The 21,699-nt window shown below is 38.7% G+C and overlaps 1 protein-coding gene across 1 annotated transcript in view; it reads left to right on the top strand.

The window, feature by feature from the left end:
* Positions 1 to 7,703, top strand: part of gucy1a2 (guanylate cyclase 1, soluble, alpha 2) — a 126,129-nt gene extending 118,426 nt beyond the window's left edge. The window contains 1 exon segment of the mRNA NM_001126907.1: positions 6,381 to 7,703. Coding sequence (NP_001120379.1) covers positions 6,381 to 6,588 — 208 coding nt within the window. The 3' untranslated portion in view covers positions 6,589 to 7,703.
* Positions 7,704 to 21,699: the final 13,996 nt, after the last annotated feature.

Here is a 21,699-nt window from a genome sequence, read left to right on the forward strand (position 1 = left end):
AAAAACCTTAATTCAAAAATGAAGAAATCGATCTTCCAGTGGAGTATTCCTGACCTACTGTTATTAGTTAGATTAGTTAGATAGATTTTCATCAAAAGACTTTTACTTCAGGTTGCTCCTGGAACATAACAGCCTTTCACCTCAGGTTTGGACACACTCGAGTACGCATGTAGTTGCTCTTGGCATCATTTGCCAGTGCTTACATCTACACAAAGACTTAAGGTGGCCATACAGGGGCCGATTGTAGCTGTTGATAGCGGTCCCTTGGACTGATTCGGCAGCTTTTCGGCCCATGTAGGGGCAGGAACGAGGGGCATGCCCGACCGATAACTTTCCTGAAATTGGGCAGATATCAATCGGGCAGGTTAATAGATTTAGTTGGATCGGGGACCACATCTTCTCGTTGATCGGCTCATTGATGTGGTCCCCGAATCGATTGCCCCATTGCCGCCATTATAATTTGATCGTTTGGCCACAGGGCCAAACGATCGAATTAGCCTACATTTTCCCTGATATTGCCCACCCGTAGGTGGGGATATCGGGAGAAGATCCGCTTGCTTGGCGACCTCGCCAAGCAAATGGATCTTCACGTGTATGGGCACCTTTAGTCGTTACACAATTATACACTTGTACCTCCTACCTTGTTCAATGTAAGTTAAACCCAGACTATTCATTTCTTCCTAAGGCTTCCTAAGCCCTTTTATTGTACCTTACTGTTTATGATCATTGCTGGACAACTAGGCATGGAGAAAAAAGAAGAAAAATCATGGACAGGCCAAAGGCTTGGCGAGGCAGCAGATATTAAAGTGGGAAATCAACCAACACATTGGTATTGCTTGGTTTCCAATGTTATTGTTTGCTACCTGCCCAGAGCTTGTGATAATTCTTGTTTCTCCCTTGCTTATGGTCACTACTTGGGAAATATCCAAGCAACCGGTAGAACTGCAGATAAGAATCTGGAGCCCCAAAAGCATTTAAGTAGATACTTGTATCTGCATAAAAATGTTGCTTACCTAGAAAGCTAAGATAACTTTGATATTGTGCACCGTAGGTGGGTATATTGCTGGAAAGACCTACTCGTTTGGTGACCGTAGAGCAAAAAGTTCTGGGGATGCCAAATAAGAGCTATGGTTGGCTATTTGGTAGCCCCTATGGGGACTGGCAGCCTACAGAAGGCTCTTTTGGCATTAAACTGGGTTTTTATGCAACTTAAACTTGCTTTCAAGCCACAAATTCACAAATAAACACCTACTTTGGGGCCACTGGGAGCAACATTCAATGTGTTGGTGAGCCACATGTTGCTCTCGAGCAACTGGTTGGGGATCACTGCCGTAGTGTATAGCCACGTTAACTTACTGTATTCTCTACTGGACTTCCTACATAACAGAAACAAGATAAACACTTGGGGAAAGCCTTGGATACTACCTTTACAAGCTGTAGTATCAAGTTGAAGGCAACAGTAGGCATAATAGGTGACTAGCATGGATGTAACAAACAGGTAAAATTAAGAGCAATAATTGCACTAATTAAGGTACACACAAGGTTAGCACTTAAAAAAGCATCTTCCTAAACTACCAAAAAAGTAAAATTAACACACAGACCTCCTGGCTTTATCTTAAATACAAGCGTTATTTATTATTATGATTATTGTTGTTCAGAAAGGAATACAAACTTCCTGGAGCACTCGCATTTAACATTATACCCTCAGCCGCGAGACTCCAGAAGTTGCATATATTACGGATAATTATAGCGCTTCTTTAAAAGCATGAACACTAATGACTTTTTTTTCTGCAGAGCTAATTGCTCTTTTTTGTATCTATTTCTCTTGGTGAGAAAACTACAAGGGGAGCCATTCTAATTGCCTTCTCTTTTCACATCTCTAAAGAAATAAATCTTTGCCTTTCTGTTACACTGGCTGTACCAAAATACCAGTCGCTGCATTAATTAAACTCTTTGCAATTATGAAACTACAATTTATTTTCTCTAAGCTTGCTAAAGAAGAGCATTGCATTGAATTATATTTTATATTTACAGTAGTACTATAAAGAACATTGTAAGGAAACATTTACAGTCTAGGAATATTGTTCTGAATGTGACCAAAACTATAGAGGAAGGGACAGGAGATTTTTTGCAGGCCAGCCATAAGGAGTTTGACTCTGGCAAATGGCCATAATGGCTGGTAACTTGTTGCCCAATCAGGACATACCTGTATAGGGTAACACATATTGGCTAATACCTGCCACTTGTCATTGCCATAATTGGAAACTCAAGAGTTCTCAAGATGGCGGCAGTTTCCATTCATGGCAATGACAGATGGCACTGAGGGGAATTGGGGTTTTTAATGCCACCTGAAATATACCAATGGAGAAATGCCTCGTTACACACACTGAAGAACACGTTAAGAATTCTTGTCACATGACTTTTTTAATGCAAGCAAAAAAACTGTTCAGAATTTTTTCCAATTGAAACATTATCAGTAATGCTGCGTTGAATGTTTTATTTGTGTAACTTACCTTGAGACATTTTTTTACTGCAGATGATGTAAACTTCACACACAGGAATTGCTCCAGCAGCCATTTTAGGAGCATTGGCGCTCATTTTTTAAAATCAATAATGTGTTTAAGTTTCACTTGCAACTGGGTGAAATAGAAATCAGTGATGGGACTAACTTCCCCTTGAAACTGGGTGAAATGGAAAACAATGGTGGGATTAATTTCCCCTTGAAACTGGATGAAATATAAAACAATGATGGGATTAACTTCCCCTAGAAACTGGGTGAAATAGAAAACAGTGATGGGATTAACTTCCCCTAGAAACTGGGTGAAATAGAAAACAGTGACGGTATTAACTTCCCCTAGAAACTGGGTGAAATAGAAAACAGTGACGGTATTAACTTCCCAAACTGGTGAAAGAAACAGTGAGTATAACTCCCTAGAAACTGGGTGAAATAGAAAACAGTGACGGTATTAACTTCCCCTAGAAACTGGGTGAAATAGAAAACAGTGACGGTATTAACTTCCCCTAGAAACTGGGTGAAATAGAAAAAAATTATGGGATTCATTTCCCCTTGAAATTGGGTGAAATAGAAAACAGTGACGGTATTAACTTCCCCTAGAAACTGGGTGAAATTATAAACAATGATGGGATTAACTTCCCCTAGAAAGTGGGTGAAATAGAAAACAATGATGGGATTAACTTCCCCTAGAAAGTGGGTGAAATAGAAAAAAATTATGGGATTCATTTCCCCTTGAAATTGGGTGAAATAGAAAACAGTGACGGTATTAACTTCCCCTAGAAACTTGGTGAAATAGAAAACAGTGACGGTATTAACTTCCCAAAGAAACTGGGTGAAATAGAAAACAGTGACGGTATTAACTTCCCAAAGAAACTGTGTGAAATAGAAAACAGTGACGGTATTAACTTCCCCTAGAAACTGGGTGAAATAGAAAACAGTGACGGTATTAACTTCCCCTAGAAACTGGGTGAAATAGAAAATAGTGACGGTATTAACTTCCCCTAGAAACTGGGTGAAATAGAAAACAGTGACGGTATTAACTTCCCCTAGAAACTGGGTGAAATAGAAAAAAATTATGGGATTCATTTCCCCTTGAAATTGAGTAAAATAGAAAACAGTGACGGTATTAACTTCCCCTAGAAACTGGGTGAAATTATAAACAATGATGGGATTAACTTCCCCTAGAAACTGGGTGAAATAGAAAACAATGATGGGATTAACTTCCCCTAGAAAGTGGGTGAAATAGAAAAAAATTATGGGATTCATTTCCCCTTGAAATTGGGTGAAATAGAAAACAGTGACGGTATTAACTTCCCCTAGAAACTTGGTGAAATAGAAAACAGTGACGATATTAACTTCCCAAAGAAACTGGGTGAAATAGAAAACAGTGACGGTATTAACTTCCCCTAGAAACTGGGTGAAATAGAAAACAGTGACGGTATTAACTTCCCCTAGAAACTGGGTGAAATAGAAAATAGTGACGGTATTAACTTCCCCTAGAAACTGGGTGAAATAGAAAACAGTGACGGTATTAACTTCCCCTAGAAACTGGGTGAAATAGAAAAAAATTATGGGATTCATTTCCCCTTGAAATTGGGTGAAATAGAAAACTGTGACGGTATTAACTTCCCCTAGAAACTGGGTGAAATTATAAACAATGATGGGATTAACTTCCCCTAGAAACTGGGTGAAATAGAAAACAATGATGGGATTAACTTCCCCTAGAAAGTGGGTGAAATAGAAAACAGTGACGGTATTAACTTCCCAAAGAAACTGGGTGAAATAGAAAACAGTGACGGTATTAACTTCCCCTAGAAACTTGGTGAAATAGAAAACAGTGACGGTATTAACTTCCCAAAGAAACTGGGTGAAATAGAAAACAGTGACGGTATTAACTTCCCCTAGAAACTGGGTGAAATTATAAACAATGATGGGATTAACTTCCCCTAGAAACTGGGTGAAATAGAAAACAATGATGGGATTAACTTCCCCTAGAAAGTGGGTGAAATAGAAAACAATGATAGGATTAACTTCCCCTTGAAGCTGGGTGAAATAGAAAACAATGATGGGATTAACTTCCCCCTTGAAACTGGGAGAAATAGAAAACAATGATGGGATTAACTTCCATTTGAAACTGGGGGAAATAGAAAACAATGATGGGATTAATTTCCCCTTGAAACTGGGTTAAATAGAAAACAATGATGTGATTAACACCCCCTTGAATGTGTGTAGCAAAAGGACCGACTGACATTGTATATTCACTGTTTTAACCATTTTTGAGTTAAACTCGAAAAGTTCTAGTATTTGAAGGCTTCCATAGGACTCAATCGTACTTGACAGATCAAACATGCCAATTTTTTTTACAAAAAAAACTAACATAACATTAATAAATCACAAATTATGGGAGTAATTTTCTGAAAACTCAAATTTTGGGGGAACAATAACGAAAAAATCGAGTTCTGGCGAAAAACCAATTGTTAAATCTCTAAATTATCTAGAAGTAAGAAAAAATCTGACTTTATCTCAATTACTTAGTAAATGTGCCCCTAAATATTTTGCTATTTTTATTTATTTTTTGTTGTTTTCAACCTTTAGAGTTCTCGGCACAATCTCGGCATACATGCTGAACAACAGGGAGGATAGCTGTGCTCCATATAAACAAGCTGTTGGGCATATTACAGGCACTTGTAATGAAGGCATATTTATATATATATTGCATTGCTGGATGAATACATAGATTGCAACTACTACTTCACCTGTTAGGAACCATGAAGCAGCAAGTTGAACAGCCGTACCTTCAGTTTTTATATGAATTATATGATACGTTTATATGATTATATTTATCAAACTTTGCTTGACATTAATTGTATTTGGATCTGATCAAGGCCTTCACAAAAGCATTGAATTAATAAAATGTGTCAGTTTATCTTGTCATTGTGTATACTGTATACAATTAGGGAGTATCTTAGAACCCCTTTTTAATATCTTTTCTTCAAATTTCAGTAGGAAATGCCCAGAGTGAATTATACATCATTAAGTTTTTTATTAACATGGGTCTTAAAGGAGAAGGAAAGTCATTTTGGCATTTTTTTGAAAACATTTTTTTGATAAATCTTGAAAGTTAATAATGGTTCATAGAACACACATTTTTGATATTTATTAAGTGATAAAATGTGAAAAACTCTAATGTAGATCTTTGGCTTCTGAAATCTTGCAAGGTCTTGTAGAAGCCAATGGCAAGGTTGTGTAGAAGCCAATGGCAAGGTCGTATAGAAGCCAATGGCAAGGTCGTGTAGAAGCCAATGGCAAGGTCGTGTAGAAGCCAATGGCAAGGTCGTGTAGAAGCCAATGGCAAGGTCGTATAGAAGCCAATGGCAAGGTCGTGTAGAAGCCAATGGCAAGGTTGTGTAGAAGCCAATGGCAAGGTCGTATAGAAGCCAATGGCAAGGTCGTGTAGAAGCCAATGGCAAGGTCATGCAGAAGCCAATGGCAAGGTCGTGTAGAAGCCAATGGCAAGGTCGTGTAGAAGCCAATGGCAAGGTCGTATAGAAGCCAATGGCAAGGTCGTGTAGAAGCCAATGGCAAGGTCGTGTAGAAGCCAATGGCAAGGTTGTGTAGAAGCCAATGGGCGCTGCCCTAGGCAAAATTTATACTATTTAGTCAATTCGAGTTTGTTGAATTTTTTTTTGAGTTTGTCAACCCATTTAAAAACGATAAGTAAAATACAATTGTGATGCATTCGAAATAGAACAATGCACAAATACTAATTTTGATGAATAGGTCTCCAAGGATTCTTTCTTACTTTCAAATCCACTGTAAAACACATTGCCCTAACAGCACTCATATGTATTTCCTTTTGTTGCAGACTATTGAAAGACGAAGCAAATTTTCACTTTGTACCCCGTTCACGTGAGGAGCTTCCAGACAACTTCCCAAAAGAAATACCCGGGATCTGTTATTTCCTGGAGGCCGACAGCGGTCAGAAGCAGCCAAAGCCTTCTTTAACATCGGTTAGAATGAGAAAGGTTTCCTACAACATCGGCACTATGTACCTTAGGGAGACGAGCGTATGAAACCCTCTGCAGATTGAAGACTTTTTAGAAAGAAATAAAAAAGCACAAACCCAATACTGGGTCAGGATTGTAGAGGTTCTTTCTGTTCCAATGAATAGTTCAGAACAGCAAGAGCTCTGCATAATGCCAGGCAATAATCATTTTCCTTTTTGTTCAGAGGTGGGTGACAGTTGTTACGAACACAGCCTTCATTATTATTGTATAAAATGGATGGAGGATAGAAGTGGAAAGATTTTGTCTGCTTTCCAGATAATATTAGTCTATGAACAAATGACTCGGAGCAACTGATGTTCAAGAAAGGCAGTTCTTTTTTTGTTCCTTTAGTCTGAAAAATAATAACGGACTCGTTTTAATGATCCTCTCTTGTGTACTAACTCGTGCTTACTCATCCGCTTACCAACGGTCGCAACTATTCACGAAATGTGAACGCAAACTACCTGATCAGGGTCTACCAATAATCATCATCAGCCAACGTGAAGGTGTAAGTTAAGTGACATCCGCAAACCATGGGAACTCATTTCAGTTTTTAGCACTGCAGTGGAAACATGGCCATTTATTCTAATACAACATAACAGATAATTGATTTATAAGACAATAGCTTTGCGTGATTTCTAATATTCCATCTGGGGCATCTTTAGCTGTGTTAACTGAGGAGGGAAACTTTTTTTTGTAAGTGTACCAGCAGTCGCCATGAAGGCATGCATCAAAGGCTCATCTATTTTTATTTCATCTGCTTCTCTTTTATTGTGTTGTAGGACCGTAAGTGTTGAGTGTAAATGGTAACAAAATGCCCATTTCCCACCATAGCACCTGAATGTACTTTATGTGAAACTGCCAGATAATTCATATACAGATATTTAACCTCTTACTAACCTCTGCATCAGTGTAAATAACCACCAAGGCACTTTGATATAAACTGTTTGTGACAAATCAACATATGACATATGACAACATATGACCCATAGTGAATATAAACCTGTTCTCTTTCTTGGTGATCCATAAACACTTTAAATCCCATTCAGGCACCGTTACGCTCACTTGCAAAGAAACATTCACATGTGGTTCCTGGAGCCGTGTAGATTCAAAGCGATAAAAATAAACACACGTAAAACAGAGACTCAGTTATTATTTCTTTAAAGATTATTTTCAGGGACATATAAAATTAATTTAGTTAACATAAATTGGTGAGTTCCAAGTGACACCCCCAAAACTTGATTCAGCTATCAACTATAGGCAACTGTGCAACATTTACTCCAGTTCCATTAATCAGTCAACAGGGTCAGTTCACTGGTCTGGTCTGATATATGAATCACAATATGATTGGTTGCTATCTGTTAAGGTGGCCATACACGCTAAGATCCACTCGCTTGGTGAGGTCGCCAAAGGAGCGGTTATTTTCCCAATATCTCTAGCTAAGGGTGAGCCATATCAGGCTAATTTGGTCGTTTGGCCCTTGGGCACTATCATTATAACAAATTAGAACGTTGGGTATGGGTTCCCAATGGTTCAGTCCCCAATCTGATGAAAAATCAAACCTGCCCGATCAAGATCTGCCAAATATCAGGCCAGATGTCGGTCGGGCAGGCCTGTCATTAGTGCCCATCGAATTAGAATGACGGGTATGGGTGCCTGTCAGTTCAGGACCATATCAACGAGCCGATACGGTCCCCCATCTGCTGAAAGAAATCAAACCTGCCCGATTGAGATTTGCCCAATTTCAGGCCAGATGTTGGTCGGGCAGGCCTGTAGTTAGTGCTCATACACGGGCTGATAAGCTGCCGAATCGGTCTAAGATGTATGTCCACTTTTAGGTTGAACTTCTAAGGACATTTTCTGTCAGCATACATAAGGGCCATCAAAGGGTTTAGGTGATAGTGCCCTATTTTCTAACACACTGTTAAAGATTGGTTCCCATTGTCCACACAAATTAAGCACTATAAAGTCTATAGATAAAAGCAGTGCATCCTGGGAATTGAAGGTGCCTCAACCTCAAAAGGGGCTGTGAGGAACAATGGGCAGCAACTGAAAGGTTGTAGGGTCTCTCTCTAGGGGATCAGCCCATGAGAAATACAATTTCTAATGTTTCTTTTTTGTATTAATAACCCTTGTAATGTCAGCCATTGTCTTATTGGTTGACAATCTGCTTTATAATGTTTCATAGGGGTTTTATTGTTTGGCACTCTGGGTTTTTTTTCTTGGTCATGTTTCCATGTTTTAAACCAGGCATAGACGCCCTTCAGTGCAGAGCTCCATGTCTCCCCTGCCATCTGTACTGGCGGAAGGTATTCGGGGAGGTGCCGTTCAGTTGGGACACTTAAGTACGCCTTTGCCTGGTTTAAACAGTTAGTAAGTAGAACTTTTTAAAGTATTTTTTATATCATTCAGTGTGTATCAATTTTTACCTGGTCTAAGGCTGTACTCGCTTTTAGGTTCATTGTATAAACCATACTTTCCATATAACATGGACCATTACATTCCAACTATTATTGTATATATACATAGTAACAATTATATAGGCACTTTATGGTTATATAGAATATATGATTATTATTATTATTATTAACCTTTTTTGCGTTTTTATGAAACAAAAGGCTTTATGACAAATATTACTGTAGATGTAATAGATATACAATGATATTTTCCCTCAACAAATCAACACGTAGAATGATATAGAATAAAAAAAAAGTGCCAAGAGATGACCAGAATATATTGTGGTCAACATTATTAATGGCAATCTTTCTGAATATGACATTGCACTACACAAATATTAAATACATATATATATAGGTAAGCAAAGCACTATATGAATTTACTAATATATTCTAATATAAATATTAACATTTTAATACCGTTTTCATACAATGGGTTTTGTTGGAAATTACCGTATTTTTCGCCCTATAAGACGCTCCGGAATATAAGACGCACCCAATTTTAAAGGAGGAAAATCTAGAAAAAAAAGATTCTGAACCAAATACTGTAGTAAAATATTTTATATCAACTGTATAAAGTTAATTGTCTCTGGGCTCACACATAATGAGGCTTCCCCCAGGCCCCCCCCCCAAGTATCCTTCAGCTTCCCCCAGGGCCCCCCCAAGTATCCTTCAGCTTCCCCCAGGGCCCCCCCAAATATCATTCAGCTTCCCCCAGGCCCCCCCAAGTATCCTTCAGCTTCCCCAGGGCCCCCCCCAAGTATCCTTCAGCATCCCCCAGGGCCCCCCAAGTATCCTTCAGCATCCCCCAGGGCCCCCCCAAGTATCCTTCAGCTTCCCCCAGGGCCCCCCCAAATATCATTCAGCTTCCCCCAGGCCCCCCCAAGTATCCTTCAGCTTCCCCCAGGGCCCCCCCAAGTATCCTTCAGCATCCCCCAGGGCCTCCAAGCATCCTCCAGCTCCCCCACGGCACCCCCAGCATTCTTCAGTTTCCCCCAGGGCCCCCCAAGCACCTTCCATTTCCCCCCTAACCTACCCCCAGCGGCCTCCGGCTCCCGTGATGTTTTCCTCTCTGTGCCGCGGCTCCCAGCTGCTTCTGTGCTTTTATAAGGTTGCGCCCTGTGCGTGTGACGTCAGTACGCACGGGCGCAACCTTATAAAAGCGAGGATGCGGCAGAGAGCCGCGGCACATAGAGGAAGACAGTTCGCCGTATAAGACGCACCAACTTTTCCCCCCCAGTTTTGGGGAAGAAAAAGTGCGTCTTATATGGCGAAAAATACGGTAAGATGCATTTGTAATTGTGCATCAGTAGAATCCCAATAAATTCCCTCATCCTCTCTTCTGAGAGGCAACAGGGACTTCTTTAAGCAACATGTAAAAAGACAATATTACAAAAATTCTCTATAAAATATGTAACCAAAAAATATAATTTGCCTAATGAAAGTGTATGTATCATTTTATTTATAAATGCTACTCGGATATGCAGTTCTATACTATTTTACAATATAGAAATGTACACACAGGGAGGATAAGCATTATAATTAGTGATGGGCAACATTTTTTGCCAGACATTGATTTGTGGCAAATTTTCACATTTTGTCATTGGCAGATTGGCGAATTTGCAGCGGAAACAATCCCTGTGCAACAAAAAAGTGTCACCTGCGTCAAAAAAAAAAAATTGAGCGTGCCAATTTTTATTTTTTTTTTGGCACCTGTCATTTGTTTTTAACTGCGCAAAATTTTTTCAGCTCCTGACAATTTTTTTTGATGCGAGCAACAATTTTTTGAAAATTTGCGGTGAAAAATTTCACTGTGCAACAAAAATTTTTTCGCCATGTTTAAAAAATTGTCATGCGTTAAAAAATTTTCCGACACGCGTCAAAAAAAAAATTTGGCACATACAGTATGTTCAAAAATTGTCATGCGCAACAAATTTTTTTTGACGTTTTTTTGACGGGAAATTTTGATATTTTTTTTTCAAAGATTTGTGAATTTTTAGGCAAAGTGAAACGGGACAGATTCCACTCAACACTAATTATAATAATAAATATATCGGTATAAATATATAGAGATTACGTATTATGTGGATAGAGTCACAATAGGATGGAGGTCCCTACTCAAAAGAACTTACAATCTAAGTGTCCCCATACACGGGCCGATCAGCTCGCTTGGCGATGTCGCCAAGTGAGCGGATCTTCACCCAATATCCCCACCTACGGGGGGGGGGCGATATTGGGAGAATCCAGGCTAATTCGATTGTTTGGCCCTGGGGCCAAATGATCGAATTATAAGAACGGGTATAGGAAAAGTCGGTCCGGGGACCTCATCAACGAGCCAATGCGGTCCCTGATCCGACTAGATTTTTTAACCTGCCCAATTTCAGGCCAGATATCGGTCGGGCAGGCCCATCGGTAGTGCCCATACACGGGCTGATTAGCTGCCGAATCGGTCTAAGGGCAAAAGTGCACAAAGGTTTGGACATTATCTCTTAGGTTTGAAGACTAGACCCGGAAATGTTATTCCAAGTAACATTCCAATATAATAAACTAAAAACTTTAATAACCATGTTTCGTTAGAATCACATTTTCTTTTATTGGGGCAAAATTTTAATTCTGGCTTCAGATTCTCTTTGGTCATCCACCCCACTCTAATGGCTTTTAGAAATGTGCTGGATACATTTTTACAAAAACATATTTCAATATTTAATAAATATTAATAATTATAAAGGAATAATAAATATTTAAATAACATTGCAAAATCTTGCACTTATTTAATAACCACTTATCTCCCTTGAACTTTGGTCTCCATGATGAGCAGGACCCTCTTGTATAATATTCAAGTTCTGTTTGAATGATTAAACATAGGGGCACATTTACTAATCCACGAACGTCCGAAAAGCGTCCAAATGTGTTTTTTCCGTAATGATCGGTATTTTGCGACTTTTTTGGGAATTGTCGCAAATTTTTTGAGCGCTCAATACGAAAAAGGCGCGACAATTTGCAAAAGTCATAATGGCTATGCAAAAGTCGCGACAATTCATGAAAGTCATAATGGCTATGAAAAAGTCGCGACAATTCACAAAATTTGTAATGGCTATGAAAAAGTTGCGACAATTCGCGCAAGTCATAACTGTTACGAAAAAGTCGCGACAATTTACGAAAAGGTCGTAACGGCGACGAAAAAAATCGCAAAAAATACGAAAAAGTTGCAAAATGTTCGTTTTCCAATCCGAATTTTTCTCATTCGGATTCGTGCATTAGTAAATCAGCCCCATAGTTTACACTCAATAAAAAAGTTCCAGCAGTGTATTTGGTTCATTGCCCTTATTCCCATAATCCCCTAAAATCACTTTTCTTTTTCACTTGAACTTTTCTTTTTTGTAACATTTTGAACTCGGTTTCTCCCTAACGGAACAGCAGGAACGCATGAAACTTTGTTGATATGTTTTTACATTGTAAAACAGATTCTTGTTTTTTTGGGCCAAATTTAGAATTTTATATATTATAAATATCTTTTTTCTGTTGTTTAATAATATGCAAATATTTAACATTGTTTTATTTTCCTTTTATACTATGTCAGAACTAAGTTTATGGGAAAAAATGTATCCTCCACTTACAGTGAATCTTTAGGGACAGATTTACTACAACTCTAACATTTCTCATTTTTTAATTTTAAACAATTGGAATAAACTCATTTCCACAAATTTCTGACATTGATCAAAAAAATCCGAATTGTAAAAGCTTGTGCGGGAAGAGTCGCAGAAGAGTTGCAAAGTCATACAAAAGAGAGATTTGGTAATTTATGGGGCAGATATAATAATGATCTGAATTTTTCTCTGCGATTTGTGTAATTTTGCGCTAAAACATGATTTTTTTTATGTAAAAGTGTTAATTTTTCACCATTAAAAATGCATCAAAACCATGAACACGAAATGTGAAAATACACCACTTTAAGAATAAGTAAACCTTTTTTTTCCCTATCTGTGAAATTACTATAAACAGCCTCCAGAATTACCTACCTTTGTCCCAGCATTCTCTCTGACCTGGTTCCTCAGTCAGAAGGTGTTCGTTTTTCTTTACTTCCTTGTGCAGAGTGAAGCCCCGCCCCCACTTCCTGTTCAGTTCTCTCTTCAATTCAACTACATGTAGTTGACCTGGAGAGCCTTCTGGGCATGCCTGGAGGCAGCAGGAGCCAGTCTGTGCATTAGCAGGGTTTTTTTTTAATGAGAGACCTGAACAGGAAGTGGGGGTGGGGCTTCACTCTGCAAAAGGAAGCAAAGAAAAACAATTAACTTCTAACTGAGGAACCATGTCAAAGAGAATTCTGGGACAAAGGTAGGTAATTCTGGAGGCTGTTTAGGGTAATTTTACTGATAGAAAAAAAAAGCTTTACTTATTCTTTAATAGCTGCTGATGTCATAGGCAATGGGAGGTGCCCTAGGCAAATTGTAACAATATTTAATTCATGGTTTTAGAGGTTTTCAGTGTTTTTTGTTAGTGTTTGATAGTGCATGAAAATTCTTATTAAATTAAAAAAATTTAGGTTTTCTGTTCTTTTTGTTTTTGTTCCGCATTTTTATTTGTTTCTGCTTTTTATATTTGGATCTTTTAATAAATGACTAAACATTTGTGGTTTTAGTGGAAATTAGCTATCTGTGGTTTCAAAATCCTCTAAGGCTAATGTCCCACAGGGAGGTTTAGTCGCTGCAGTTTTTAAAAAGCGAGTTCCACCGACAAGAATATAAATCGCCGGTACCTAAACCAACGATACTACTTCCAAACGCTTTTCGCTCCGAATCGCTATGAGAGTAAAACCCACTGAGTGGGAAGTCGCTGCGATTTCCCCATTGGACTGAATGTCATTTCTAATTGTGGGCGGGGAATATGGCACCTGAATTTGTGGGAAATGGAATCGCTCCGTTGTGGAAATCTCTAGTAATCACTTGTCAGGAAAAGACAAGCGACTTGTCGCTGGAACTCGCTTTTTAAAAATCGCAGTAAATCTCCCCGTGGGACATTAGTCTAACAAGCAAAACCACGAAAATCAGAATGTTGATAAATTTGCCTTCATGTCTAAGATTTCTAAGTAGTGTGGGGTTAGGTAAGTGATTTTAAAATGTGCTTCCTGAAGCCACCAACAGTGCATTTTATACAGATCATGATAGTTTCCATATTTGTATACCCACCATTAGCGATGAGCGAATTTTTCCGCCAGGCAGGGATTCGCAGCGAATTTCTGCATTTCGCCATTGGCGAATTGTTTTGGGAAACAATGCAGCGGAAAAATTTGTTGTGAATCCAAAAAAAGTTGCAATCGCATCAAATTGGACGCGGACAGAAAAGTTGCGGGACATGCGCGTTTCGCAGGATAGATCCGCTCATCACTACACATCATTTTATTGTTTACTGGTCTATTTTTGGAGTCATGATGGTAGCTTTAAAGGACAGCTTGAGGATTACTGGTTTACAAGGGGTTTGGGTCAGGAAGAATTACGTATATTAGGGATCCCCAACCTTTTATTCCCGTGAGCCACATTCAAATGGAAAAAGTTTTGGAGAGCAACACAAGCATGAAAACATTTTCTGGGGGTGCCAATAAGAGCTATAATTGGCTATTTGGTAGCCCCATGTTGACTGGCAGCCTACAGAAGGCTCTGTTTGGCAGTTACACTGGGTTTTTATGCAACCAAAACTTGCCTCTAGTGATGAGCGAATCTGCCCCGTTTTGCTTCACCAATAAATTTGCGAATCTTTCAAAAGATTCGCGAAACGGAGAAAAAATTTGCGAAACGGCGAAAATGTCTGTGGAAATTTTTTTTTGCCTGCGACAATTCTTGTAACAATTTTGGACATGCAACTATTCTTTTGACGCTTGTGACTATTCTTGTGACAATTTTGGCTGCGTGACCATTCTTTTGATGCTCGCGACTATTCTTGTGACAATTTTGGCCGCGTGACTATTCTTTTGACGCGCGGCAAATTTTTTCATATGTTTCGCGAAACAATCCGCCAATGGCGAAATTCGCCGCAAATCCATGCCTGCCGAAACATTTCGCCCATCACTAATTGCCTCCTAACCAGAACTTCAAAAATAAGAACCTGCTTTGAGGCCACTGGGACAACATCCAAGGGGTTGGGGAGCAACATGTTGCCCAGTAGCCACTGGTTGGGGATCCCTGAGTCATATATGTTCAGCTGAGGAGATGTTTTTATATAGTGGAGTCACAGGTGGAGTTCATTCAGAATATAGTGATATAATTAAAACTGTCAGACCGCTAATAAACAAATGTAATAATAAGCCCCCCTTTTTTTGGTTCTGCGTACTATTAGAGCTTGTAACATGTCAAATATCGATATATTCATTTTGTGTATTAAAAATGTGTGTCATTTGTATTTAAAAATGTTTGCGGTGGCTTCTAGTTTGTGATACTCAAATGGAATTTTGTCCGAAATATTTTAACAAAAGTATTCATTATATTTACCTTATATTATATGTGCCATCATTTTTAAAAGTATTTTTCTTATAGTGTGGAAGAATCTCATTTGTAACAGAGATCCTTTTCCTTGCTACGTAGTGCTTCCTTCCACTAATATACGTGCCAAGTCACATGACACTATTGCACTTTCTGCTCATTTTCATAGTAAAAAAAAAAGTATGTCAAAAACATAACCAGTGATGAGCGAATCTGTCCCATTTTAATTCACTGGAAAATTCTGCATCTTTGTGAAACCGCGAAAATGTTGTGCGGCACAAATTGTCACAAAACAATGCGGAGACAATTTTTTTTGATGCGGGAGCCGAAATTTTCCGTGGCTAATTTTGTCGCTCGTTTCGCTTTGCCGAAAAATTTGCGAATCTTTGAAAAGATTTACGGTGAAATATCTGCAAAGCCACAAAAATGTTGCACGCAAAAATGTTTTTGGACGCACATATAATCTTTTTTTTTTTGACGCACGTGCCCATTTCGCAAAATGATCCGCCAATGGTGAAACACAGAAATTTGCCATTAATCCATGCCTGACGAATTATTTCGCCCATCACTAATAACGACTGTATTTGAAGCAGATTAACTAAATTTTCAAATTAAAAAAAACCAAAACATTCTTAACTCGGTTTCTCCCGAAAGGAACTGTAGGAATGCATGGAACTGTGTTGATACATTTTTAAATTGTAAAACAGATTTTAGTTTTCTTGGGCCAAATTTAGAATTCTATATCTATTGTTCTGTTTTATATTTGCAAATATTTAAAATTGTTTTATTTTCCCGTTATATTATGAGTGAAAAAAATCTGCAGAACAAAATGTACATATTGCTTTAAACTAGTGATGAGCAGATCTGTCCTGTTTCGATTTGCTGAACAATTAGCAAATCTTTCAAAAGATTTGCGAAACGCAGCGGGTGCCATTTTTTGGGCGCACAGTGAATTTTTCCGTGTCAAATTTTGTTGCCCATTTTGTAAAACAATCCGCCAATGGCAAAACGCGGCAAATCCGTACCTAATTTGAACACTAACAATTTTCCTTAAGTTTTTTGAAAACATTTTATATATATCTATGAAGATTCTCATTCATCCAGGTCATGATATACAGTATCTAGTAGAATTAAGTCTAAAACTACTGGACTTTTCTGAGTTTTTCTTGAAAACGTTTCACCACTCATCCGAGGGGCTTCTTCAGTTTAAGTGACTGGTAGGGAATTCCCCGGTACTGTACTACCATCAAGAGTTTAAATACCGGGGAATTCCCTACCAGTCATTTGAACTGAAGAAGCCACTCAGATGAGTGGTGAAAAGTTTTCAAAAAGAACTCAGAAAAGTCCAGTTGTTTTTAGATTTAATTCTACTAGATATTATATATATATATATATGTAAAAAATGCTGATGCACACCAGGAAAATTTAATAAAAAAAAGATACTTTTTTATTTAGATCGACGTTTCGGTCCTCACCCGGGACCTTTATCAAGATATCTTGATAAAGGTCCCGGGTGAGGACTGAAACGTTGATCTAAATAAAATAAGTATCTTTTTTTGATTAAATTTTCCTGGTGTGCATCAGCATTTTTTACATATTTACATTGTTTATCTGATTTGCACCCAGGTTGTAATCCCTATCCCGCGGCTATTATTTTGTCGTACGGCTATTATTTCATCGCCCGTGGCTATTATTTCGTCGCGTGGCTATTATTTTGTCGCCCGCGGCTATTATTTTGTAGCGCGGCTATTCTTTTGACGCTGGCGACAATTTTTGGACGTGTGGCGAATTTTTTCATCCGTTTCGTGAAAAAATCCGGCAATGGCGAAACGCGGTAATTCGCCGCAAATCCATGCCTGGCGAAACATTTCGCCCATCACTAATCCCTATAAGTGTGTGCCTCAGCTTGAATTTTCAAAATACTTCTGTCAACTCCGACAGCTACCCACTAGCTTTTAGCTGCTGAATTTTTTCATTCAAGTTTTTCATTTTATGTTAGATGTTCTGCGTTCTGCTATTTCCATTAAGAGACTTACTGTCCCTTGAAATATTTATCGACAGCATAAATAATGAAGAGCATCAATAAATCTGACTAATATCACCACTTGCCAAAGACTGCAATTTATGGGGAACATTATGCAGAAGTACAGACTTATTTCTATTCCTATTAAAAGGTGTTTACAGTGCCTACAATTTCTACTGCACGGTAAAGAAGGACAATAACAAATGCAACAAAGATGGAAAATGTAAATGATTATTTTTTGGTGGACCTAGCATGTTATAATTGCCCAGCCCGCCCTTGGCATAGCAGTATATGACATTTAGTCTGCTAAAGGCACCTTCTTGCCTTGGTGTTACAGAGTAGAGGCTGCCTGTTACTGCCAGGGGGCGCCATAGAGCTGGCCTCCTCCAGTTAGGAGACTTTTTGTAGTGCTTTGTTATGAAGGCTGCTAAGCTCAATCTTCTCTTTCCCACTAGGCAGTAACGATGCTATGTCCTCCCTGTGAAACTTGTTACCCTGGAAATGTAGTAACTTCACTGCTACCAATGTCTGACTTTCACTGTGTGATATTGCATTCAGAATCTGTATTGCCCACAAACATAGAACTGATTGGATACTGTTGGCAACTGCAGTGGTGTGAATGAGTTCTGAGGAGCAGAAAATACTACAGTAGACATGTAGAGAGTCTTTGTTGTGAAGAGTTTTGTAGGTGTATGAAAACGATTGGCTGAATAGGGCAGTAGGTGATAAGTAGCTGGTGTTCATTTAGTGACACTGGGAACATTGCTCCTACCCTGTAACCAATATTATCCAATCAGTGATTTACTTTGTTAAAAGGAGAAGGAAAGTCATTTGGGCATTTACTGCCAATAGATTTGCCACATTAGTGCCGCCTAGAATGCCGCCTATTTATTCTGCAGAAAGCATTACCATACCTAAGTAATGAGCCCTAGAAGCTCCCTCCATTTGTTTAAGATAGCAGTTGCCATTTTAGCTTGGTCTTCAAAGCTTCCTGATACAGCTCTAGAGGCTGGTAGCTCAGATTACACATTCCTAAGGGTGGGGGGAGTGAGTTTTATGAATTCTTATGGGAGGGGAGAGAAAAGAGAACTGTGTAGACTCTGGCCCCAGGAATAAAGGATTTTTCTGAGAGAGGAAGTCAGATTCCCTAAGAGCATGTTTACAAAAAAGGAGACAAGAAATCCTGTGTTTCTTTCGATAGAGGACTCAGTGCAGCGTTTCTGTGAGTGCTTATGGCTGAATTTACATATACATTCTGATAAAGCTTACTTTTAGTTTTTACCTTTCCTTCTCCTTTTAACAACTGCTAAAACAAAAATTTGATTGGTTGTTATGTTACTGCACTAGGGCAAATTTGCCAGTGTTAATGAATTAACCAATGAATCTGGTCATACTGTTTATTATATTCTATAATTGGATCCCTGAAAAGAAGAACGATTAGCACTGAGGAGATTGTTTGCCTAATAATTGAAGGCCAATCACGGTAAACTTTGGGTTGCTTTCAGTTTCTCAGCAAACATCCCATAATTCCCACTAAATAAAGCAATATGAATATCTGTATTTAACTGCAGAGATTTAACTGCACAGAAGTTGCAGGTGTTGTGGAACATTAAAAGAAGATATTTATCTGAAATAGCATTAACCAAATATGATTTACGGCTTAGCAACTGATTATAGTGTTTCGGTGGTAACTGGATCCCCTACAGCATTCAATTTTCTATAGCGTCTTCACTTTGCTACTGGAATTCAATAAATGGACAGATTAAGCTTAGGGAGCCTGTGGTTGAATTTGCCATAGCCATTGCCATTGACACACATGTTGTGTGTGTCTTTATTTTGTACTATTAAATCTACACAGATCTGATTTGTAGCCATGAATAGTATTGCCTACGAGGGTTATTTGCAGGCTTTTTGTGGGTATTTTTATCCTTCATTGTGAGCTTCCCAAATCTATTAAAATAAGAAATATGTAGTTACCTGGCAAGTGAACTCCAATCCTACAAATGAGATGTACTTAGGTTCTAGGTTGCACTGCATGCTTCTCTGAACCAACCACTGACCTAAGTAGAAGCTATTGTCACCACCGAAAAAAAATGTAGTCCCCTAAAGCTTTGCAAACAAGACATTTTTCATAGACATATCCTGGACTGCTCATCAGTCAGTGCCCCACTAATTCCCCTTACGGGACCTGCTTCCTTCATAGCTATGCCTCTGCTCTCAACCCCTTTGGAATGTCATAAAGACTTCTCAGGGCTTTGCCCTCAAATCAGAAACTGAGAAGAGAAGGTTTTTCTTGCTTGATGTCCATGAAATCAAATGGTGGAGAGGACACAGAAGTCATTGCTAGTATCCATTGGGTATGAAGCTGCTAGGACATTATTAATATTGCCAGGTAGCTTCCATACATGTGGATATTGAAATCAAAATACTGTTCTGTAATAACAGTAGTTGTCTATGCTGAACGTCTGAACCACAGAACAGCAAGAGTAGATGGTGCTACATGAAACTCAAACCTTGTGTTGGCTTGCATATTTCAGCCAACTGCTCAATGGCGTGTATACCTAATACAAAGTTGTTTCTTGCAACACATGTAGTATTGTCTATTACTGATCCTATTAATGTCCTCTCAGCCTCATACCCAATGGATACTAGCAATGACTACTGTGTCCTTTCCACCATTTGATTTCATGGACCTCAAGCAAGAAAAACCTTCTTTTCTTGTTTCTGGTTTGAGGTCAAAGCCCTGAGAAGTCTTCATGACATCCCAAAGGGGTTGAGAGCAGAGGCATAACTATGAAGGAAGCAGGTCCCGTAAGAGGAGTTAATGGGGCACTGACTGATAAGCAGTCCAGAATATGTTTATGGAAAATGTCTTATTTGCAAAGCTTTAGGGGACTACATTTTTTTCGGTGGTGACAATAGCTTCTACTTAGGTAAGTGCTTAATGTTTAGTTGCTTTGGGCTGACTTGACCCAATTTTCACCCCCTTCCTGTGCCATAGACCTCATTATTGGTTCCCCAAAAATTAGAAACCATTAAAACTGCCTAGAACATGATTGTTCCTTTGCCAAATCAGCGCTGATTCAAACAATAACTGGCCCTGAACAGATCCTAGTTTCATCATCAGCAAAACCTGTGGTCTTAGCTAAAAAGAGATTTTAATTGGATGTTGACATCAGCTGCAGAGCCAATACTTGTTTAATATAGTAAAACTACAATATTTGTTTGCTTGGTTTTAGGAGTAATGGCATAGAAAACATTTAGCCAACAAAGTATAAGCCAATCAGTTCTGGATCAATTACAAAGCTTAAGGCATGCATTGAGTCATTTATAGTTGAAGACAAAGGAAGCCAGTTAATGTTTCCATAGAAACAGTGACGTCTTTTATGACTAGATCAGCAAGCCAAGAGACTCCACATGTATCTACATTTTCAAGCAAAAGGCATGCTTGTTGTCTAATATAGTGTTCTGGGGGCTCTCATCACAGATGTATAGAATACGTAGTGTATGAAAGGCCCACCATTTCAGTTCGTTGTATTTTTGCTTTTTGACCCTTCATCTACCCCATATATTTTTATTATTATTCTTTTCTTTACCATTATTTTTCAGGAGGTTTTCATTAGCTACAGTTCCTTTAGACATGATAGAAATCAGTGATGTTAAACCCTAAGAATATAAAGCCCGACATACATATCTTCTTTGGTCTTCTTAGGCCTCCAAATGAGCAGATCTTGGAACTGGAAACCAAAGTTGTTGACTAATTTGGGCTAATACAATCATTAGTCCCTCAAGCAAATGGCTGGATGACTTGAGTGGCCTGTTTAGACCTATCAACTGTGACAGTATCCAAGGGGTCCTTGGCCATTGGAATTTTGCTTCCTTTCCAAATAAATATATATGAACAAGCACCTATCAGTAGTGATGAGCGAATAGTTTTGGCAGGCATGGATTCGCAGCAAACTTTTGCATTTCTCCATTGGTGATTTTTTTTCACGAAACATTGCACGAAAAAATTTGTTGCACCTCAAAAAATTTTTTCAGTCATGTCAAATTAGGCGTGGTCATGTCAAATTGGGTGTGGTCACATCAAAATAGGCATGGACACATAAAAATGGGCACGGTTGTGTCAAAAAAAGTTGTGCGCCACAAAATTGTTTTGTGACACCCGCATTTTTTGTTTCAAGAA

This window comes from Xenopus tropicalis, chromosome 2 (genome assembly GCF_000004195.4).
Source record: "Xenopus tropicalis strain Nigerian chromosome 2, UCB_Xtro_10.0, whole genome shotgun sequence".
NCBI lineage: Eukaryota > Metazoa > Chordata > Amphibia > Anura > Pipidae > Xenopus > Xenopus tropicalis.